The sequence below is a fragment of the Haliaeetus leucocephalus genome, unplaced genomic scaffold (assembly GCF_000737465.1).
Source record: "Haliaeetus leucocephalus isolate CR32 unplaced genomic scaffold, Haliaeetus_leucocephalus-4.0 Scaffold495, whole genome shotgun sequence".
NCBI classification, from domain to species: domain Eukaryota; kingdom Metazoa; phylum Chordata; class Aves; order Accipitriformes; family Accipitridae; genus Haliaeetus; species Haliaeetus leucocephalus.
In genome coordinates, this window is record NW_010972931.1 from 2,578,752 (window position 1) to 2,602,356 (window position 23,605).

Sequence of the window (23,605 nt, forward strand, 5' to 3'; positions counted from 1 at the left end):
GGTTGGACTCGATGAACTTGGAGGTCTTTTCCAACCTAAATGATTCTTTGATTCTGTGATTCTATAAGTGGTGTTGTATGATATAGCCCTCGTAAATTTTCTGAGCATTGCTGAGGGATAGCTTTTATTTATTCTCCATAAGGAAGATTTGATTGAAAATTCAACCATGTCACGGTTTTGCTTCTCAGCAAAAAATCCCTATGAAGTCAGACTGAAGGGCGTCAGTTTGGATCCATCATTGTAAATTAATACAAATCATTTTCACCTCTACTGATGAGTCTGAAAGCCCCATGCAGTCTTACAAAATAGCCTCTGCCTTTATGGTAATACTTTTCCCTTTTCCCCAGCCGTGCCACAGCAATGCTGCTCTGTGTGTCTGGTGCAAGAAAAAAATGTGTTGGGAAGGGCTTCAAATTCTCCCTGCTTGGGAGCAAGTCAGGCACTCCCCAAAAGTAAAAGGTCACGACTCCTCAGCTGAGTTTGGGCTAAGAAAGTAGGGCTCTTCCAGTATGTAAGTTTAATGTGGCTGAAACCCTGAATCAGCCAAAAGGATTTCTCTTTACAAAAAGGAGGTAAAGGTATATATGGAAAGGAATCTAAGCACTTACATTAGCATTTTGTCATACAATGTTCCAGTGTTTATATCGGCTGATGATGCAAACAACGTTATCAAGAGACAGAGGCGTGCCAGTTCCCTACTTTTGGAGGAGGTCCTCCAAGGCAGCTTGGAAAGGGAATGCCTTGAAGAGAGATGCACAGAAGAAGAAGCAAGAGAAGTATTTGAAAACGATGAAATGCTTGTAAGTATTTTGTTTTCCTGCGTGCATAACAAAAATTACTGCCTTGGTCCTTTACTGTCAAATACAGATCCACAGCCTGCTTCATTTGTTTCAGATTCTCTCCATGTGAAATCTTTGCACTTTCCACCGCAGCAGGTAGAATGCAGGTGTCCTCAGTGGTCAAAATGGAAATGCAGAGGTCAGCTCTGACACTTTTGCAGTCCCCTCCTGAAAATTATGTGTCCTGCACCTTACATTGCGAAAGTATATGGCTGTTGTCCCATCCTGACCATGCGCAGAAATACAGCTTCGGCATCCCTTAGGGATGAGGAGGGGCGAGGGGATGTTGGAAAGGAGGGAAGCAATGCAGCAGCAAGTAGCAGGACCTATAGATAGAGTCTTACTTGGTCAGTGGCTGCAAGTCCCCTCATACAAGAGGCCCTCCTATTACAGCTTCTTAAGAAACAATAAAATAAGCAGATTGCAAACTGCCTCCCATCTCATTCAAATTTTGCTGTCAGGGCAGAATTTGTAGTTGTGCAACTGTGTAAACGTTAAACCATAGCATATATTCTCTCATGCAATGTTTTTGTTTTACTAAAATATTTATGCAAGATTATATTATTTGAGAATTAAAATTAATTTTTTTTTTTTTCCAGAAAATGTTTTGGGATGGCTACTACGGTAAGCTGGCCTCTTGATTTCTTACCTTCATAGTGGTGTCGCACTATGAACATTATGATTCAGTCCAATGCTGGTTTTCTGAGAGTTTTTAGCAGTTTATCCTACAAGAAACACCCAGTTGCTATTTGTTGTGTTTCTAGTAAAGTAGGAGGAAAAGTATTGATGTGAAAGGTTTAAAAAAAGTAACAAATAGGAAAAAACATTTAAGACTGCAAAGCGAATAAAAGTTGAAGGTGAGTAGAGGTTAGCATGGTAAATAGGCTTTCTTTTCCTGAACTTAAACAACCTGGGACCTGAGAATGTCTGCTTTGCTGATACAATAGAGCAGCACAGCTTTACCAGCAAAACCTCCCAGATACAAACCTAGCACTTAAACTTGGGTGAGATAAATAGGTGTTAAAAGCTACTGGGCTGTCCACAAACTCTGGACACTGGCACTGCATCATCCTTTGGCAGCCTTCAAGGCAAGAAACAAATCTGTAAAAGCTGAGGGGCTGATGTAACTAGATGCCTCCTGACAAGGAGCCTGGGGCACCAGCTTATGGTGACTATGCCCTATTCCCTTCTTTTCTGCATGGCTCGTCCTAAGTTTTTCTCTAGTTTTTGACTTAGCTTTTATTATTTTCTAATTTTAGGTTTAGACAGTGGATAAGGACGTGACAAAACCAGCAGTTAGTATTAATTTTCTGCAGAAGTCATTAAAACACTGACTCCAGGGAACCGTTACATAGAAGAAGCCCATCAGTGATAAAAATGTTATGAAGAATGATGCTAAATACCTGGCCTTTCATTACTTCTGTGAGGGTGGGATTAACGTCTCCTAATTTCAGTCATTGGATGTTTGTACTAAGCATGTCATGCAGGCTTCCTCTCTAGTCTATGAAGAGAGAAGGGCAACCAGTTGAGAATGGTCCATCCAAACAAGCTTAGCCACAATCAGGACGCATTACTGGCTTCAGCCTCAGGGATGGCTTCCTTGCTGTAATTAAAAGCCATCATGTCCTGTCTTCTTCCTACCGAACAGCAGTGTGTGTTTCCTTCTTTGTGATGTCTTTCCTAACATTTTGAAGACTGTTGCCGTGCATCTCCATGGCTTCTTTCCTCCTCACCAAACAAACCCATTTTTTCAACCTGTCTTCCAAAAAAATCTCATTTTCTAGACCTCTGGTATCCATGTTGCTTTCCCCCCATAGTCCAGGTTATAGTGGGTAAATCTGCATTGTGAATAAAAGAGGGCTGGGGAGAAAGGCTGAGCACTCACCTAACTGCTGGCTCACCCTTTGGCTCTGTTTCGTACTGCTCCACCTCAGTCTCGTCAAGTCAAAGCTGATGTAGTGGCATCTTGCTCTAGCGTGGATGTACCCAGTCAGGGCACTTGGACTGAGGACGCACTTGTCCCTGGCCCCCTTTTATTAACAGTATAAACGTAGCCATTGATAACCTCTCTTTAAATATTACTTTCCAAAGATTTTTATGCATGCCTTACAGTAGTCTGTTTTCCTAACTCACTTACTTAATGACATTTCTACTCTGTGATTCCCCACTAGGTCCCTTATACAATACAATTAGATTTAATTGGTTTGGATTATTTGATCTTATAAAATGCATGCTGGTTGTTACTTACCACTTTTTTATTTTGCTGAGTGCTTACAAACAGTTTAATCATTCCAGCAGCTTTCCAGTAACAGAAATCGTGCCGATTTCTCTATAATTCCTTGAATCTTCTCTTTCCTCCTTTAATAAAGCTAGGTGCTTACTTTTTTCCTAGTCTTACAGACCCTCACCTGACCCCAGACATTTTCTGAGGCTTCCTTACCTATATTTGAGCTTGCATTTCAGAGGCTTGACACCAGGTAACTTGCTGCAAGCTGTAGGTGTAGCCCTTCCCTACCTCCAGCTCCCCACCACTGCTGCTGGAGGTCCTCACTCCTCACCTCTACCTGCTCAGCTCTGCTGATGAGCCCTCCCTGCCCACCCAAAAATCCTCCCAGGAGACCTAAATTGTGCCAGGGTATGCTGGTGGCACCTGACAGCAGGTGGACTGAAGGTGGTAAATGCTTTAAGCCAGTATTTTAGTACCGTTAAAGCTAAAAGATACACGTGCCCATAGCTGAGCAGGTGGTGGTTTGGTTTTTTTTCCCAGTAGGAGGCAGAATTTTCACCTTTCCTTTTCATCAATTACAGCAGCCTGCTGACTGAAGTTAAGCTCTCTGATGAAGTTTTAAATTTTAGAAAGGTTGGAGAGCATATCTCGGGTTAGGCTTTTCTGGCTTGCTCCCTGATCTCTCATGCCTGTGCCATAAGCAGCTGTCATTTGGAGAACATTTCCCAATTCTTTTGGAGTCTTTCCAGTGGGCAGCTTAAAGGGAAACTGGCAGCTCTGCCTGGTGCTTCACCTGTAGCGAGGCATCCTCTGGTTTCAATGTTCGGTTCATCAGAAAGCCTAAGCTTGCTTGTGTCCAAGCTGCTCTATAATAATTGTACAGATGTGTAACAGCCAGATTTCCTCCTATCTTTTTGCTTGCTGTATAATTTTGATCCCAGCTTTTCTTATCCAGTGCCTATCAACCTAACATGGGAGACCTAAAACACCAGTCGTGCATTCTATTCATGATGAGCGCATGAACCTTCAGTCAGTGCTTTTCCCTGAAGCAGAGCATCCCTCCAGAAGTGGGCTCTGCCCCCGGGCACCTCCCGGCCTCTCTGCCAGGGGCTGCAGGAGCCCCTCTGGAAGCAGAGACTTGGGCTAAAATTACTCCCGAGGAACAGTTTGAGATGTAGCCCGTTTCCTTCCGAACTGCTTTTTTGCAATGCTTCTCCGAGCGACTTGCGCGTGGGGAAGGGGGCTGTGCAATTTGGGTCGTCGTCGGTGACCTGTCCCTCTCCCGCGGCGTTTTTTCAGGTGGCAGGAGATGCTCATCGAGCCCCTGTCAGCACAACGGCGTGTGCGAGGACAGCATTCGCGGCTACACCTGCACCTGCACCGAGGGCTATGAGGGAAAGAACTGTGCTTTCGGTAAGGCATTGCTCTCCTTCTGAGAAGCCCTATCTCCTCCTGTCATAGGGGGTCCCCAGGAAACCATACATAGCTATCCCACTACAGCCAGTTATTGTCTTTTCGGTTAAAAGACACAGTTCTCGGCAGAGCAGGGGTGATGCATGCTGCCCGTCTACCAAACCATTACGGAATCCTGAGGTTACACAGGTTGCCTCTTCCCACTGAGCCTCCCTTCTCCAGGGACGCGGGACGAGGGCTGAAGCAAGGGACTGCTTGTCCTGCTGCGGTCCCAGCTGGTATATGGCCTGGAGAACCAGGGCTGCCATGCTGGGATGGCTTCCCAGCCACCCCAGTGCCTCTAAGGCTGCACACCCCCCCAGGACAGTCCCTGGGGACAGAGGGACTCCAGAAAACAACCTGTTTTCAGTGGAAAAGGCATAAAGGAAAATGGGTGCTTCCTGGCACGTGAAACACCCTGGGCCGGATCCTGTGTTTTCACATCTGCCAGGTTCTACTTTCCAGCCCTTACGTCAGTATTTCTGCTGGCTCTGATGTCCCCTGGGGTGGGAGATGCCCTGGCTGCCACAAGGCAGGGTCATTTTTCTGGGTAAGGGGATGACTGTGACTAGCTTCTGGGGGAGACCGGAAGGTGACACAGCTTGGACCCATGCTGGGAACTGGATCCGCTCAGTGTGAGCCTTGGAGAGCCATGTTACATGAGGGTTTTTTTGCTACTTCTCCACCTGTGAGCTAGATCCACCATCAAATGGCTGTTCCTCCTGTTGCTTTGTGCTGAAGCTTAAGTGTGTGCTCAGCTATGGAAAGTTGACAGAGCACGTTTCAAAGGTGATTAATACTTCTCATCTTTGGCAGCTGTTAATTTTAAGTTTCTTAGCACAAGCGTGAGAAATAAGAGCTATGCATTTGTTTTTGCTGAAAACTGGAAAGCTTTAGCCGCCTTCTTCCTCAAGCAATACCTGCATTCTTCAGATGTACAACAGTTCTCCCCGCTGCCGATACTTGCATGTTTTGTTTAAGAGAGCAGAAAGGAAACCCATGGCACCCTTCCATGGATTCACATGGAAGGCCTAGTTTGACCTTTGGCTAATGCTCCCCAAAACTCAGAGGTGCAGACAGTCTGGTGCAGGGAGGTGCAGTGTGAACATAGTTTGCAACAAGTCTGTGGATGCTGCAGAGACTCAGCGGTCTCCAATTTCTGCTTAACAAGGGGAAAAACAATGTGGTGGGAAATACTACCAAGCCAGGGTCCCTATCCACCTTCACACAAAGCAAGTAAAAATAAAACGCTTAGTAAAGAGGACTCAAGCTATGCAAGAATATTCCAGCTGAAGTGTTCCAAATGCTTTTCCTCCACTTGTTCTGTTTAGCTAAAAACGAATGTCGCCACCAAGCAAAGGAAGGATGTGACCACTTCTGCTACCCGGGAAGTAATTCCTACCGCTGTTCCTGTGCTGATGGCTACGTGCTCGGGAAGGACAAAAAACAGTGCATCGCATTAGGTAGGTGTGAGCACGGACGTACAGGGGGCACAGGCTCAGTACTGGGGTGGGCAGGCCACCACCTGATATCCAGATGCCATCAACCTGCTTGGAGATTCAAGCAATGAGGATATTACTGACCATCCAAACTGGGCAGAAAAAGGAGGAACCTAGGGACCACCACCCAAGATGCCAAAGCAGTGGTAAAAGAAGCGATATTTGAACTTTTAAACATGTGTCTGCAGAGACGACTTGCATCATCCCACATATCACTCACACGGTCAGGTTTTCCACTCCTATGCCCGGTAAAGAGTAACTCCACTGAAGACCTGTCTGTTTAAGAATGAGGTTCAATTGATTCCGATCAGGCACCTGATGGTCTGATAAATGAAGGGCAATGTTTGCTGCCATATTGATTAGTTTGAAGCAGTAGCCCTCTTCATTTTTTCAGTCTCATACTAGGTATCTCATTGAATCTCATCCCCTTAAAAACTAGGTCTACTAAAACCACAGTATTATACTTAGGCCCTTGTCTATATTAGCACGTAGGGTAGCAGAATAGGAATTGAGCTGTAGAGCCATGCTTTTGGTGATGAAGGCTCGATGTCCACACCCAGCGCACATTTCAGGTGGCCTTTGCTTCAGTCTAGCTCTAGTTTGGTCCTGTGGACTAAGCACCCATTAGCTGTGAGAGTACGTTATGTGTGCTCCTGGAGGGTGTCTTCTGGTTTAGCTTCACCTGAGCAGAACCCAGTTTGCGTGACCCAAGACAAGTGTGATAAATGCAGATAACTGGGGGATCCACGTGAAAAGCATGTATGCTGTTCAAACCCGAACAGAAAGGCATCCGCATCCCTAGAGTAATAGCTTTAACAAGGATTTACCTTGTCCAGATCAGGCCACAGCTATCAGGTATTTGGCACAATTTGGACACAGGATACAAAGATGAGTGTCGTGGTTTAACCCCAGCCAGTAACTTAGCACCATACAGCAACCCACTCACTTCCCCCTACCCAGTGGGATGGGGGAGAGAATTGGCAGAAAAAAAAAGTAAAACTCGTGGGTTGAGATAAGAACAGTTTAATAGAACAGAAAGAAAGAAACTAATAATGATAATAACAATAATAAAAATGACAATAATAATAATAGTAATAATAAAAGGATTGGAATATACAAAACAAGTGATGCACAATGCAATTGCTCATCACTTGCCAACTGATGCCCAGTTAGTTCCCAAGCAGCATTGCCCCCCAGGCCCACTCCCCCCCAGTTTATATACTGGGCATGACGTCACATGGTATGGAATACCCCTTTGGCCAGTTTGGGTCAGCTGTCCTGGCTGTGTCCCCTCCCAACTCCTTGTGCCCCTCCAGCCTTCTTGCTGGCTGGGCATCAGAAGCTGAAAAATCCTTGACTGACTTAGTCTAAACCCTACTGAGCAACAACTGAAAACATCAGTGTGTTATCAACATTCTTCTCATACTAAATGCAAAACGTAAAGCTATAGCAGCTACTAGAAAGAAAATGAACTCTAGCCCAGCTGAAACCAGGACAATGAGGAAGCCTCATTTCATTAGTTACAGACACAGTGAAATCTGGTCACCACAAGCCTAACGCAATGACCCAAAATGTTCAGTGCCATCACTAAGCTATTAGACTACAGCTGCCAAGTGAATTATTCCAATTTTCACTAGCTGAGAAATTATCCTTCTCCTTTTCCTTAGTGCAAATACAAAAGCCCAAAGTCAAGGTGGAAGCAATAAGGTATTTGCAGGTTATTAGCTGTCTTGAAATGATACACGAGGTTTTGATTTTCTTTTTAATTCATTTGCTAGATCAATGTGCATGTGGCAGACTTCAAGGCAGTGATAATCTGTTAAGTGAAACCAGGAAGAAACGTGATGAGCGATTTCCTTGGCAGGTATTTGTAGCAACTCATGAAACCCATCACTCAACCTCACATGGACAGTGCTATCTATCATCTTTTTGCATTTTCTTAGGTCCTGCTGCTGAACTCAGAAGGAAAGGGCTTCTGTGGAGGAGTGCTGCTGAAAAGTAACTTTGTAGTGACTACAGCAGAATGCGCCCTTCTGCACAGCCATTTCGAAGTCAGGGTTGGTGCTGGTAGGTGATCAAACACATTTTCTCTTGTTGCAGCACATTTTAGTATTGACAAGCTAATTTTAAAAAAAGCTTACTAAAATTTTTATTGCATAAAAATAGTTAAAGGAAACAAATCTGCTGTCACCTCATTTAAGCATCTCAGTTAAGTATCTTGAGCTGGAACTACAGCTGCCCCATACCCCCCTACAAGCCAAGCTGAGACACAATTGCCTCTTGAATGCAATTCAGAAGTCAGCACGTGCTAGGGATAAGCTAAAGCAGGTGGATTTAGAGGCGGCTTTTGTCTCATGTCAAAATTCACTTCTCTGGTTGGGTATTTGTCCTTCTCTCTGAAATTACGCATGCTTCTACACAGCATTAAAAAGCTGTCAATATATCATTCCTAGTTTACCTTTACTGCAGCCGTTTCAAGAAAGAGCACCTTTAGTTTCTCTACTGCATGTATTTCTCAGCATGATTAGGCAGTTTGCATGCAGTTTTCAGGTCTCTGATAAATTCTTCCTAAGAGCAGTGAAATGTCATTGCTTCACAGGGCCTAATGGAACAAGTGGAACTGAGAAGACAATGCAAGTTAGTAAGAAACACATACACATCCGGTATGACGAAGACACTGGTGAGAACAACATTGCATTGCTACAACTCCAAAGGCATGTTGAGTGCAACAACCACCAGCTTCCTGTGTGCACCCCTGAAAGAGACTTTGCAGAACACGTTTTAATTCCAAAATTGGCTGGTACGGTCAGTGGCTGGAGAATGGAAGGCAATGAACTTCAAGGTGATGAGCTGCAGGTTTCATACCTTCCTGCTGAGGACTGCAAACAAATACTCAACATAAGCCTCACAAACAGGCAGTTTTGTGGACACCTCCAGGAGCCTGTAGACAAACGACTGGCTGGAGGAAGCTTTTTAGCTACCGAGTATAAGGGCACTTGGTTTCTAACTGGTATCCTGGGATCTTGGCCACTAGAAGATGCTGACTGGGAAACATTCCTATTCACTAACACCGCGAGGTATACGATATGGTTTAAACAAAAAATTAAATAAGACACAAACACGACCAACCCTCCAGCACCAAACCCCTACCACTCACTGCAAGGAAACACCTTGATGCAGCTAGTACACCCATTTGACTCTGTCATGACTTGCAGCAATGGAAGTTGCAACTATGATATGTATACAACTCCAATTCATACAGAAAAACGCATCTGTCTTTCCTTCTTCTGCTGACACACAGTACTGTGAAAGTCACGATGCAGTAAATCTAGTTATTTTACTAAAAACTGACTGAACTTTTAAGTTTCTTAGAACTATTCATCCTAAAACTCAAAAAGCATTGCTGCTTTTCTGGGATTTTAAATGTTGCTAGAAGAAAATGAGTCTTTAACTCTTGTTACCCTGAGGTTTGATCCAGCAAATTCATCTTCTTATTTCAGCATCCATACAAGTAAAACTTATGAAGACTGGGGGAACTCCAAGCCTTTAAACACCTATGTTGATGTAGGACTTGACACTCTCATCACACTAAAAAAATGCTTCCCTTCATACATGCTACCTGTGTTTTCCCTTATGAATCATGTCCATGTCAGTTACTGGGTAAAATAAAACCAAACTCTCAACGAGGGGGAAAAAATGTTTTATTTCCTTTAAAAATAATTTAAAACTCCCAGAACTACCATCCCATCACTATGGACAAAGTTACATTGTACCACCCCCAAACAAACAAAACCCCCAAGGTGGTAACACTTAAAATAATGGATCCAGTGGCAGTGTCTTCCCCAGAAGCAGAACAAAACAAGTATGGATAAGTTACTTAGATAAGCTTTTGTTCAACATAACAAAAATGAAACAGAATATTACCAGAATTTAAAAAACCCAAACCCATCTGTGGGCACCTACAGATAAAAATCTCACATTTACTTGAACCCATAAGTTCTGTGACACAGTATAAGTTCTGTGACGCAGTAAAGCTTTTTGTGTCAACCTCTTCTGTAGTTTTTAGAGAAAGCTTGAAGAGAGTATTCAATACCAGCAAGATAATTGAAAAGGCTTAAAAAAAAACCACAGAAACCATGAAAGAAAACATTATTTCCATTCTGAAGAATGGATTAACACAAGTAACAATGGATGATACTTCCCTCTGAAAGATAAATGCAGAAATAGTAACAAAGTACTTCATAAAAGCTTGTAAGTAGTTTGGAAAGGATGTGGAATGCTTTGCTTTATTTCCTCATGAAATACTTTGAATGATCTAGAAAGCCTGGGGAAACTATCACTGAAAAGATAGCATTTCATTCCAATGCACTTTGTTGTAACACTGGCAGCCTTGGTCATTCTGGGAAAGGAGCCACAAACAGTTCCCGGTATTCCAGTCCTGGACATGAACCAGGTCATTTACAATGTTCTCGGGGTGGATTACGAGCAGCTCCACTGGGCAAGCTGAGTATCTGAAAAGTACTTGCATGGATAAGACACAATACTCAACACACCGTTGACAGCGGAGGAAACGGGTTCTGCTTACTGACCACAAGCTTTTGATGCTGATGAGATATATAGCCTTTAATGTGACCCTGGCAGAAGGGGAGAAAGACAGCGTTAGTACTGGAAGCTGGTAACACAATGCCTATAACTTCAGCTGTCTTCAGACTACATCAAGCAAAGCTACGTGTGTATACTCAATCAATGTGTGTATACTCAATCACCACCGCACTACTGTACTTAGTATCTATAAGGATCCAATTTACCTAAGCTGGTCAACTCACAGAGTAAGCAGAAAGTTGGAACCATAACCATGTTCGCATAGTAACAGCACTGTCAGGCTGAGCGCCTGTTGCCAGGGTCCCTACTGGTCTGCTCACATTTACCTTGAAGAGACAAAGCTCTACAGAAGTTTCTAAATTTACTCTTGCTCACTTTAAAACTAGGATTTTAATTAATTGCTCTTCCATACCTAATAAACTAAATGACATAGTACTTCCTTTTCAGACATAGCGTGGTAACACTGAAAGAAATCTTCCAGTGACCTAATCCCACCCTCCATTACTCCTAGACTACACCAAATAATCTGTTTCAGAAACAGAGAAGCGGTTCATTTTCTTGCTAACACTTCAGTGCTGCTCCAAAACCTCCGATTTATTAGAAACCTCTAGATTTCAAGCCTTTATCTGTTCATGAGTAGTTGAGATCCACTTTGAGTAAAAGACAGAGTGTGAAACAAAACCAAAGAAATCTGGTTTTAATTTCTTCTAATGTTAGAATGTCAAGAGTCTCCTACTTCAAATGCAGAAGAACAAATCCCTTTTGGTCCCAGTAACAATTTTTGTATTTTTAAACCAGTATTTACGCATACATAGAAATGTAAGTAAGTACTGGATTTGTAACATAAAATTCAACTTCAATTTTAACTGATTCCTGCAAAGGAGGCAGGAACTAGAGGAAGCCCTCAGGGCAACTGGAAGCATTTCACTTTGGCACAAGTGAATCAACTTTTTTACACAAGAAAACCTGGGATTACTGATATGTTTTTTGTTATAAACTTTTATTCTCTACCTAATATTTTTTACTGTCTGAAGTCTGGGAGGACCAGACAACAAGCAGTCAGCACATACCATATATATAAGGTTAGCTAAAATGCACTGGACTTCATCAATATCAACATCATCTACTTGCATGAATTTCAGGGCAAAGAGAAAGGCATCTAGAGATAGCTGATGGGTTTTGAGTAGTAAGTATCTGAAAGAAACAACAGGAAAAAATCTGTTATTGAGAAACAATCACTTAAAAATTCTGGTTCTTAGGAAAATGGGCTTTCTACAATAAATTCACTTTAACAGGAATTCAGGTCTCTCAGAGAGAACTACGGAGCATATACATTTCCATCTCAGTCCTAGGTGAAACCATATTAAATCTTTTGCAAAAACATAGGTTTTGTTATGCTTACACTTTTTTAAAGAGATTTCTGTACGTGATGATTTTCAGCTTCTCAAGGATAAGAAAGATTCCACATCGAATAAAGAAGGTCTCGTGCTTTGTCAGAGCGTCATTCAGTAGGAGAAGATTGCCTTCACTACAAGGATGAAGAAATGAAAACATGAGAAAGTCTCATTCAAACAAGAAAAGAAATTGTCTGCCTTGGTAGGAATATCCCTCCCCTGCCTTCCTCAATCATCCCAAATAAATACATTTTACTTAATACTTTTTGAACTAACACACAACGCAATAAAACAATAATCATACCTCACAGCCTTTGTTACTTCAGCAAACTGCATAAGGTCATACTTTTTTAAGAGCTGAACTGTTGGCATATGGCCCTGAAAAATAAACAGTTTCCAAGTTTTCCAGGGTAAAGTCAAATGCATTTTAAACATAATCTAGTAAGCTATAAAAACATTTGTTAGAGAAAAAGACAAATGTTTAACCACTTTTTTTTTTTGCTACAGAATAAGAGGTGAATAAAAGTATTTGTAAGACAACCCCCTTTCCCCTGCCAAACACATTGTAGCTCAACTCACTATGTATCACGGTTTAGGGAGCCTACTGAGTATTTCTTCATGTTGGGGAACAGTTATCAAACTTGTAAAATTAAGATCCTGTGACATGAGGCCTAGGCAGATCCAAATTTTATGTCATGCCTGTATGATGTGATCGGCAAACAGAAGAACCACAGGAATCCCGAGCATTACTAATAATACAAGCGGTGCTTCAGCGCTGTCAAGTGCTAGCTCAGTCTACCAGATTTTTTCTTCACTATGCCTTCCTGTGGAAATAAAAACGTCCTCTCAAAAAAAAAAAAAAAACCAAACCCACCACCAAACAGAAAAAGAAAGAATGTTTAAATTTAAAGAAACAAAATTAATTCTCATTCCTAGATCAGGTAAGACTGAACCACCTACACTATCAAAAAGAAACTTTGTTTGTTTCCCCCTGCTCAGCAGAGATCAGATTGCACACTGACTTGGGTCAGACTTTAAATTTAGTTACCATCATGCTATGCTGTTGGTAACCCCTTTCCTGGTTGGAGGATTAGCTGAGAGCAGAACTCAGCTGCATGTTTACTGAGAGCTGCTAGCAATAAAAAAAACCATCCAAGCTATTTTAGTACAGTTTAAAGTTAGTGTTAATGTTTGGGCTCTGATTAAAAACAAGCAACTGTAAAAAACAATGACCTTTATCTAGTTTCTTTAGTGCCTCTTGTACACTAGAACCGCTCAAGAAACACCACAGTAATTTCAGGCGCTAACAGACCCATCAGTTTAAGGCACCCAGTCAGGACTGGGGCAAAGATTTTAGGAAGACTGTTAGTTTTCCTTTGTCAACTTGACCATTGATTGATCTGAAGACAACCAGTAAGACAATAAATAAAAAGTGAAAACCAGAAGCCAATTACCATACTCACTATGCTTCCCCTTTACCCACTTGACACTGCAAGGGACTGGAAAGGGAGCACTGAACGGAAAAGGAAGGATGGTCATCAACAGGCCGGGGGGCAAAGGGGGGACATGGCAACTCACAGAAGCAGGTGGTAACAGTATTCTCCACGGGTAAACGTTGGTAATAGGGCCAGGAACAGGAAACTCTAAAATCTAGTTCTTGTGTCCTCAGTTACACTGAATTAATTGTTAGCATAATCCCACTAACTCAGGGATACACAAATGCTAGCACAGCACATGGGCAAGGACAGGAACAAGAAGCAGAGATGAGCTTAATTCTTTTAACAGAAAGATGAAATGACCAAACAGTAACCAGTCTTTATTGATTTGTTCAAAACCAAAATGCTCTACTTCATGACCCTTCTGACATGCCTCAAACGGGCAAACGTACAGGGTGCAAACAGAAAACCCAAAGATAGGTATCCTTTCCCTCCTGTGGCAAACCCCCCTCAACAGTCTTCAGCCCTCTGTTTGCACATCCTCCTTCCCTCCACCAGGTGAAAGTGGCAGACGGATTCGTACTAGTGAATCCACACACCTCCTGGGCCCATCTGTGCGGCTGATGACCGGACAGGCACTCTGCTACACGACACAAGTTACACTGTGAAGTGCTTCTCCAAAGAACTCTTTATTAAAGAGGTAATCTCAGGTTGCACTTTTACCAGGGGTGGGAGGAAGGTAGGGAGAAAGGAGGGTGGGGTTTTTGTTTGTTCCCCCCACACACTTTCTCCCTTCCTGTGTTGCTATAAACAACAATTCAACATTTTTTGTCCTCACACACGAAGAGTGCATATGCTGGCTCTTATGGGGGTCAGGCACAGATAGCCTCCAAATTCCAGTAAGGGAAAACCAAGAACAATAATGAGCATCAGTTCAGTTATCTGCCCCCTGCCCCCCAAATTATTTAGAAGAGTAACATCTACTCACCAACAACATTTTTACTGGCAGCAGGTAGATCAAAATCATTCTTTTGTTCTTCTGGCTTGAGCGGTGACAGTGCTCAAAGGCAAATGACAGATACTCTTCAGCTGCAGACACAAATAAAAGTGCTAGTAACATGAGTCAACAACAAAAAACAGATTAAAACTATAACCCAAATTCTGTAATTTTGTGCTCAATATCCATCTATAGCTTGAACACATGATATTTGAAATGATATAAAAAAGAATCATACCAATCAAAACACACTAAGAAAAAGGCTGTCAGAATTGTTGGAGATTCACATAAAATACAAAGTATTACCAGAAAAAATAAGTCCTCCTTCAGAAAGTCAAAGAAAACTTGTCAAGGTCTAGATGTCAGAGGTAACAGTTATAAGCAATATTGGAATTTTCAGCTCATTTGAGTATTATGACTGTGCTACTATTACAAGAGGGGAGAATCTCAAGAAGAGCTGATGAAACAGAACTCTATTTTCTAAATTCACAGATTAGGTTCTTCAGTGGATGCAAGCCGCATGTGATGAGTGCATCTGCTAGCTGCAGAAACATGCCAGTGAGATCACACAGCATAACAACAAGAAAAGCTCTCATCAATTTTCACCGAGAGAAAAATTACAAGCTTGACAGGCAGAAGACACTGTTTAAAGTAACAAAACCGGCTCCACAATAGATTTTGGTCAGGGGTTTCAGTTAGTGATGAAAGTTGTACACCTTAGCTCTAGAAGCATTTGTATTAGTGACTCTGTTAGAAACCTCAGAAATGCAGTTTCTACATCTCCCAAAATCAAAGCACTGAGAAACTAATTCTGCAGTACAGTTTGCTGAAGATTTCTTATGTGGCATACAGCAACTTGAAGAGGACAAGAGAGTCACAAAGTCTCCTTTGTGAAACCTTGTACAAACCTATTCTTTTGGATGCTGGTACATTTTATTATGCACATACATAATGCGTAAGACTATAGAGAACTTCACTGACACCAGTATTTTAAAACGGGGCATACACTACAATTACAAGTGTCACGTAATCTCATCTCTGATCTGACTCAGCCTGTGGCCCTTGGATCTTTCAGCATGACTTCTCCTTTGATCAATGCAAACACAACTGTACCTTCTACACCCATTTTGAGTCACACACACACAACATCAGCCAGATTTCACACCAAGCAGCAAGACTTTAAATCTGTCTCACTGGCACACAGTACCTTGCTTAAAGTCACTGTCAAACATGGCTTTGCGCCCAACATAGTATCTGTATGTAACACGCTGTGCCATACTGTATTCATCCTTCAGATTTGAGCTGTCAATTGCTCTAATTAAGGGCTTACATAGATGAAGCTTGTTGATCTGTTAAAAAAAAAAAAAAGATTAATTGCATTTTACTCAGAGAGTGTAGATAGATAGTATCATACAAAAAGGGTGGGTTTGACTTAGAATATGAAATACAAAACACAGCTTACCAGACTTGAACCCTACCTTAAAATAAATTTTAAACAGCTGATTCACGAGAAACAACATGCCCCACTTTTTGGAATCTTCAATGCCTGCTCGACTGTCATAAGAAAAGAAGAAAGAAAAAAAAACCTACTAGTACTGAACATTGAAAGAAAAATGACTTCGTCCTTATGGTAAATTCCCTCCATAGATTTTTTTATTTTTATTTTTAGGGTAAAAACAGGTGTCTGAAAATAAAAGTCAAGGCCAAACTCCTCGACTTAAACCATACCAGCACTGTCAAAACAGAACATGTGTTCCCATCTTAAACAGCACTGCTACATTTCTTCTCAACGTAATGAAAAGATGTCATGCAAAATATCATTCATGTGCATCAATGTCCTCACTCCAGTCTGTACTAGCATAGCAGTTGCTTATAATATTCAAGGTGAAAGAAAGATGGGGAAAAAAAAAGCATCTTCTGCACTTTGGATGTGTTAAAATTGCTAAGACTGGAAACCAAAGAGTCACTTCTTTTCCATCTAATCATAATGAAGCAAACTTCACAACTGAACAGGGCACAAAAGTGTTCATGATCTTTCCTGAGCAACAGGGACATAATCAGTCCCTCCCAACAACATCTGCTAGGAATGTTAAACCTCAAGGAAGGCCTCTCCAGCTCTAGTTAATAGTCACGAGAGAACAGACTATAAATGAGAGGAAACGAGCCTCAGAAGTGTTCATTCTTACCCAGATATGGTCTTAGTAAGCAGGAAAATATTATGTAAAGTTCATTAAATTCTTAACAATTTAATAGTGCAAGTTCTACAGAGGATCTTTCACTTACGTGTCACTGGCACAGACTCGAAAACAGCTCATCAGCAGTTCTGCTGCTTTTTCCAACATGTCGCCAACTTTGCTTTTCCCTTTCTTCACTAGCTGTTGATCTGCCTATTACACAGCAAGAAACAATACGTAATTCTACATCCTGGTTTGCTGGGTTGCAAACAGTTCCTTAATACAGCATTTTATAAAGTATTATAGCAATAGGTTTGTCATGCCTGCTATCCACCAAATCTAGAAGGCAGTCAAGCTCACAGAATAAAAGAAAACACTATAGGAGAGGCTCCTGAACATGTACCAAACCAAATGCACAGGAGGACAGTCCTTTGAAAATAGCACTGACCACTATTACCTTTAGTACCACTAAGCTTAATGCAGCTCTCAGAAACCTAAATTCAGGATCATCTGATAGCTGAATTGGAGCATTAACACTTCTACTCAAGTTTTCAAAGACCAACAGTCTGGCAAAAAAATGTCTTTTGAACAAAAGCAAACTAAAATGATTCCCCCCCAGTTACGGAGTTTGAGTTTTAGAATTTATAATTAAGCTTCTCTCCACAGCCACAAAAGCTAGATTTTATTTCTAAACCATATTCAACATTTTCTAGTAGTAACACACACTGCTAGGACCTGGGACTTTCAAAAGAAATGGAAAACATATGTTACAGTGGCAAGAGGAAAAAAAAAAAAGAGTTGCCAATACATGGGAAAGATCCATGCACTGATTAATGCAGAACTTAATAAAGAGTGGGGGGCAGGAAAGAGCGAGTAGGTATTTACTATGTGCTTTCTAAAAAGTTTTATTAGAATGCTTGCATTCTCACTAGCTGAAACATAAGGAAAAGAAATGGAAATGCCTCCTTTGCTGCAGAAGTCTTCTCTGTATCTGCATTCTTTGCTTATACTAAGGTTAGAAGACAGAGTTCAAACACTTACAGTGTGACTGATCCAACTTTCCCCTTTCTCCTGCATCTCAGATATACGAATTTGCCTTTCAGACTGAGAATCGAGACTTGTTACAGAGCAGGCACACACACACGCAAAATATTATCTGTGCAAGCACGTCAAATGCGTTGTTTTACGGGTGGGCGGGCACAAGAAAGTGTTGAGAGGACAAACACTGAAAATACTGTGTATTGTCAAACTCTAATCTAACTTGAACTCTGGCTTCACCTCTTCAGGTAAAGTGACTAGGAGCAAGATCATGATCCTGCCACTTACCCTGGCCTAGCAGTTCTCAACAGATCCCTACACAAGCTACTTCAATTCACTAGCCTGAGAAAAAGAACGTAAATTTGGGGTGGGTTTTTTTCTGCTGATCAGCATTGTGTGGGCTCAGCAGGGGCTCCAATGAGCATCAAGAGCAGTACACACAGCTGGAAGGGGGAAAGGAGGCAGAAACTTCCCTCTTCGGATGTGGTGAGTGGTTAGACTAGCTCAGTTGTCTGGGATATCTCCACCCTTACAAAGATCTCCACCAAATCCCAAGGAAAACGCATGGAAATAGTGAGTTGTGCCACCAGGCTACTCTATAAAGACAGTACTTAATCACTTCATATGCTCTAAGCAACTGCTGTGAGTTGCATGCAGGTCCTCAGAACCTCTCCAGTCCAAGCTGCAAATGGGAGACGGGCAGACTAAGCAACGCAAGTTTTTCAATAGGACTGTATGAATTTAGTGTGTCAACAAAATCCTAAACAATGAGTTAAACAGTACTGAGCAAAATTAGGCTATGTAATAAAGTCTAAAAGATTTCCACCAGGGAAACTCTTAACAGATGAAAGTAATGAGGCTGTTAATCAGATCTACTTACATTATTAGCAAAAATTCGAAGATCGAGGGCTACGGCATACATGATAGGTAAAGCCCTGGAAAAGTAAAACATAGTATTCTTAGTATGTGCAAATCATGCCATAAGCAAGACATGAGAAACAAGCTTTTTGGTTTTTTTTCTGCTAGTTGGTCATAAAGCTAGAAAAGTATACATTAAACTTTAAATACAGAAGGATGTACTTTTTAAAAGGAAAGGTCTTCAAGATCTCAGCATTTCAGGAATCCTACACTGGAGGAAGAATTAATTCTGAAACTTTTTTTACTGTGGCTTTAATAAAATAGCATCTCACTTTGAATAAATTCTTCACCTTTACTTATGGACAATTCTACGTAATTAAGCTCAGATGTTTAGTTTTCACACTTTTGGACCTAAACACTCAAACAGGCAGCAAAACCAATTAGGCTGCATTTAAGTATCGCTGAGAATAAATAAAAAATGTAAGCATAATTTTAGTTTGACGATTATGGTATTATACAAGGGAAATACAAGAGCCTAGTTTCTAGTAGCTCTCTATGATGCACTTACCAGTTTTCTTCTTTATGTGCCTGAAATGCTCGCAGGAAAGATGTATTGTATATAGGAGAATTTAAAATGCTATGAAATGAAGCAGAGATTTAAAAAACAGCAGTTGAATGGTACCATATACTACTACATGAAAGGGCAGAAACCAATAAAGCAGCAAGCAGATGAGGAGTCAGGATGCAAAGACGCAGCAGGGAAGAACATGAGCACAGCCGCACACTCCTTGGTGTGGCAGTAAGAAACACTGGCCACGTAGAGGCAAGATAGCAGCTTGCTTTATCAGCATCTTCCCCTCTAACGAAGTACAAACTGGGAGGTATGTTAATGATTTGAGGGTCTCCTATACTCTACGAGAAATTAATTTTTCTATCTTAGAACTTAACTTTTCTATTTTTCCTGGTTTCTCTTCCTTCTTAGTCCTACAGAAAGTTGAAAGGAGAAGAGCATATCTGGATTTGCTTGCTTAGGAACCTAAATAGCTGAAGTGTATTTGGAAGCAGACCACATTCTACTAGATTTTAAAAGGGGTAAAGATAACTTATTCTACAAGAAGACATATAGTTAATCTGAAAACTATGTACAAGATTTATGGAAAAGGATATTGGACGATAACTGTTTGGCATTTGTATGCTTCTATAAAGTCATGGTTTCCGACAGCATAAGTACACCTGTCAAAGAAAAGGTGCATTAGTGCATCAGAAAATACCATATATGCAAGACAAATACTTCTTTTTGCCTCTCAACAGGCACAGAGCTTTACGGTTTATTTAAGAGACACAGAAATACGATTAGAAACGTTCCTAACAAAATGGCACAAGTATTTTAACACAGCGCTAAGCTTGATAATTGTAGAAAACTGATCCGAGAGATGAATGGGGATTTGCTTCTATAATATGTACAGTATCAACTGTAATATGCTAATGCTTATTGAAACCGTCACCGAGATTAGCACAGATAAAAAAAATTCCAAGACTGCTGGAAGTGAACTAAGGATGCATTAATGCAGGAATTTTTTAAATAAAAGCCTCACAGAATTACTTAGGTCCTAAAGCTGTCTTAAGAGAACTTTTATGACTAAAATTCCCTTTTAAAAATATTTCTTTCCCTTGCTTATTTCACTCTAACTTCTTGTGTAGCTTGTCAATGCAGAGCAAAGGAAACAGCAAGCACCAAAACCAAAGCTGTGTCAACAACTGTAAGCAGATGACCGCCAGGTACATAAAGCAAACTTTACATGGAGAGGAAAGAGCAGGTCTTTATTTCCTGCAGTTCTAGCACTACTTGTAAGAGTAATAAACACCAAGTTTTCAGATGTGAGCCCTTTAAAATAACTAAGTAAACTTAAGGACATCCTTCCCCATCCCTGCTGGCTGCCTCAGAACTGACTTTACTTTCCTCGTCCATCTTTACCTTAAGTGGGCTGCAAACATTTCATCGTATGGTGGTTCCAAAACTTGTTGACACTTCTCCTCTGGAGACGGAAGCTAAGTATAGAATAAATCAGCGAAACATTAAAGGAACATCCAATGCACCAGAAACAGAACATCATATGGATGTTCTGTCATGGCAGTTTTATGCATACATGCCTTTGCTATCTATCAGAACCTTAAGTTACATTAATAATAACATCCAGTGTAACGAATAGCTAGCGTGCACTATGTCTGCAGAACCCAATTAGAGCTCACCTTAAATAAAAGCATCTGAAACGCATACAGCGCGAACACTGGACCCTTGCTACCCACTGGTTTTCTCTTTATAGTCACTTCCACTGTGCCACGTTACTAACTAATGTAGACCTGGCCAGAAGGGACTTTCAAGACCGTATCTATCCAGAAAACAATTCAAAGCGGAACACAAAAAGCCATCCAGGAAAAAAAAAGGAAATACACAATGTCCTTGTAAGAAGAAAAGGGAAACAAACCTACAAGGGGATCCTGCTCTGGCCCGTGAAACAGATTTCTGAGGTTTATCTCCAATGGAAAGGAACCCATATAGAGAGCTAGGAAAACCAAAAGCAAGACAAAAGAAAGGTCAAAACCAGATTCTCACCTGTAGCCTTGGGTTTGCAACATGTGGATGTTTAAATGATACCAATTCTGCACAAAATTGTCCATCTCTGCTGTCAATGGCTTCTTGTACCTACCAAAGAAAACAGCCCCGTTACAGAGTAAAATCCAGCCACAGCCATACAACATATTTACACATGACTACAGAAGCCACCTTCTTGTTACCACTGTTCATCCACATCGATACCAACTCAAACGTGAGTTTTTAAAGGTTGAAAAGTGATTGAATCAATATTGTACTTTCAATACACCTGTTTTTCAAAAAGGTATCAGGGAGAAGGTAGGGTGAACGCTATTATTGTGGCTTTTTCCTTATTTGTAGGATATGAGCAAACCAGAGAATCCCCAAACAACTTACATGGATTTAGCATTGTAAAACAGCAGTTGTGAGCCAGATTTGGTCAAGCTTTTTAAAATTCCAATGGGACTTACGGGCATCAAACATATATGTGAAGGCATAAACAATCTTTTGAGTGACACTTAAAAATGAAGACAGGTAGATTAAACACACAGCTATCATTCCACAGGCAATGTCTGGTATTAGACCAGCATCTATATAGAATACTTTTGAAACCTGTCAAGACTGTAAATGTTATATTCTGTGGGAGAATGGTTTGATTCTGCTTCCTGCTAACGATAACTCCCTGTAAAAAATCATCTGTCTGTACAGCTTATTCTGACATCAAGCTGGAAATTTCTTCAGTTGTGGAAGTAGTTTTACATATTACTTCTCAAGAGCTCCTTTCCCACTGCTTGTGCTTTAGTTGTCATATTTTTTGTGTTCTGATAGGAGAAAAAAAAAAAAATCTTTTTGCTGCATGGAAAGCTCATACCAAATGGGAAAAATCCTAAGCTACAACAGCAAGGGAAGCAGCAAAAGAGGGAAAATCAACTGCTTAAACTCTTTCAGAGAATGGTGGGTTTTTTCCAAGTAAAGGAGTGCCGGTTTTGTGTTTTGGAAGTAGTTTTTCTTACTAAATGTTAAATGGACTGTCAACTGGACAAGATGCTGACTTTTCAGAGCAGATCAGAGATGAGAGGTCTCATCCGCTCCATTTTTGAGACTGAAAGCCAAACAATTACTCTCTTTTTGTGCCCTTCATTCAATTGACTTGAGTGATTTTGGCTGAATCATGGTTCAGAAAGAAGCAGTCAGAGTGACCACAGTAAAAGCTTGAGACTGAGGGTTCAGTCCAGCTGGTAGCCTTGTGACCCTGCTACTATCTCTTCATCCTCCACGCCACACACACTGTGTATTTCTGTACTTCTTAAATCCCTGTATTTCTTGAATCCCTGAGCTGCATTTGTTACTGCACGCACACACACTCCCACCACATCAAGTCTTATGGATAAATTCTATATGTTATATCAGTACATTCAGAAATTCCAGGTATACGCTCTTGGCACACAGCCAGTATACTTAACACTGACTTAAGAAGTATATTTCTTTACCACATCACACATTCTAGGCTGATTTATTTCTTAAGCAAGGCAACACATTTACAGGGAAGAAAAATACATCCACATACTCTGAACAGTGCCCACAAATAAAAACAAAACAAAACAAAAACTTGCTTACTTGCTGCAAATACTGATTTATGGTGATGTGCGCCATCAAAACCTAAGAGGCAGGAGTCCCGAATGAAAGGCAGTCGTATCACATTCTGCAAAACGAAGAGGAGTTTAAGAGCACATCAAACAATAATACCCCACACAGACACCACCCCCCCCTTTCGCTCTGAGGAAACAGGGGATGGCTTCACCGAACCTCAGCCCCAGAGCTACGCGAAGGCAGCCGCGGGGAGAGCGGAGCAGAGCAGAGACACAGGCTGCCGGCCGGGGGAAAACGGCCTGCGGAGGGGGAAACCCTGGCACGAAGGCCCCGAGGAAGGCGGAAAGCCCTGGAAGCCCACGGGTGGCCGAAAGCGGAGGGTAGGCGTTAGAAGGAGGCAGGAGCACGGCCCCGCTGGCAGATAATGGCGGACAGGGACACCCGTCCGCCCCCCACCTCAGCCCCGGCCCGCCCTGCCCCATCGCCAGCCCACCCTCAGCCATAGGCGCCGCACTTCCGGCTAGTCGGTACGGCACTTCCGGCAACTTCCGCCGCGCTTCCGGTACCCGGCAAGGCACCGGCCGCCAGCCAGCGAACCCCGCCCAGCAATAGCTGCGGCCACCGCCCCCCCTTTTCTCCGCCCACAAGCGGCGCCCGGGAGGCGTGGCTTTACCCCGATAGCCAATGGAAAAGCGCGATGGGCGGGGAGGGGCGAGGGCGTGCGTCGGTGATAAACCTCGTGGGTCGGGGTGGGCTGCGCGTTCGAGGGGAGGCAGGCGGGCGGGCGGGGAGTCCGAAAAAAAAAAAAAAAAAAAAAAAAAGTAAAAAAGCCAAATCAAAGCGTTTTTAAGTCTTGAGACCACCGCTCTTCAAGGCACTCAGTGTGAGGGGTGTAACGGAGGGGTG

The 23,605-nt window shown here is 41.9% G+C and overlaps 2 protein-coding genes across 3 annotated transcripts in view; one reads left to right on the top strand and one right to left on the bottom strand.

Annotated features, from left to right (window-relative positions):
- Nucleotides 1-9,962, top strand: part of PROZ (protein Z, vitamin K-dependent plasma glycoprotein) — a 14,875-nt gene extending 4,913 nt beyond the window's left edge. Inside the window, exons 2-8 of the mRNA XM_010575637.1 lie at nucleotides 637-800; nucleotides 1,439-1,463; nucleotides 4,366-4,479; nucleotides 5,850-5,981; nucleotides 7,796-7,881; nucleotides 7,961-8,084; nucleotides 8,617-9,962. Of these exons, the coding sequence (XP_010573939.1) occupies nucleotides 637-800; nucleotides 1,439-1,463; nucleotides 4,366-4,479; nucleotides 5,850-5,981; nucleotides 7,796-7,881; nucleotides 7,961-8,084; nucleotides 8,617-9,128 (1,157 nt within the window). The 3' untranslated portion in view covers nucleotides 9,129-9,962. The remainder of the gene's footprint in view (nucleotides 1-636; nucleotides 801-1,438; nucleotides 1,464-4,365; nucleotides 4,480-5,849; nucleotides 5,982-7,795; nucleotides 7,882-7,960; nucleotides 8,085-8,616) is intronic.
- A 114-nt stretch (nucleotides 9,963-10,076) lies between these two features.
- Nucleotides 10,077-23,184, bottom strand: PCID2 (PCI domain containing 2). 2 transcript variants are annotated; one of them, XM_010575636.1, is made up of 15 exons: nucleotides 22,916-23,184; nucleotides 22,727-22,811; nucleotides 21,131-21,220; nucleotides 20,492-20,565; nucleotides 19,684-19,749; nucleotides 19,085-19,126; nucleotides 18,539-18,593; nucleotides 16,730-16,833; nucleotides 15,925-16,000; nucleotides 15,654-15,795; nucleotides 14,438-14,538; nucleotides 12,318-12,391; nucleotides 12,022-12,147; nucleotides 11,690-11,813; nucleotides 10,077-10,651 (listed from the first exon to the last, which is right to left on the bottom strand). In XM_010575636.1, the coding sequence occupies exons 2-15, from the start codon at nucleotides 22,760-22,762 to the stop codon at nucleotides 10,562-10,564; spliced, it is 1,200 nt and encodes a 399-aa protein (XP_010573938.1). In that variant the 5' UTR covers nucleotides 22,763-22,811; nucleotides 22,916-23,184; the 3' UTR covers nucleotides 10,077-10,561. The 2 variants fall into 2 exon arrangements, with proteins under 2 accessions (XP_010573938.1, XP_010573937.1); XM_010575635.1 differs by having other exon boundaries at nucleotides 22,727-23,184.
- Nucleotides 23,185-23,605: the final 421 nt, after the last annotated feature.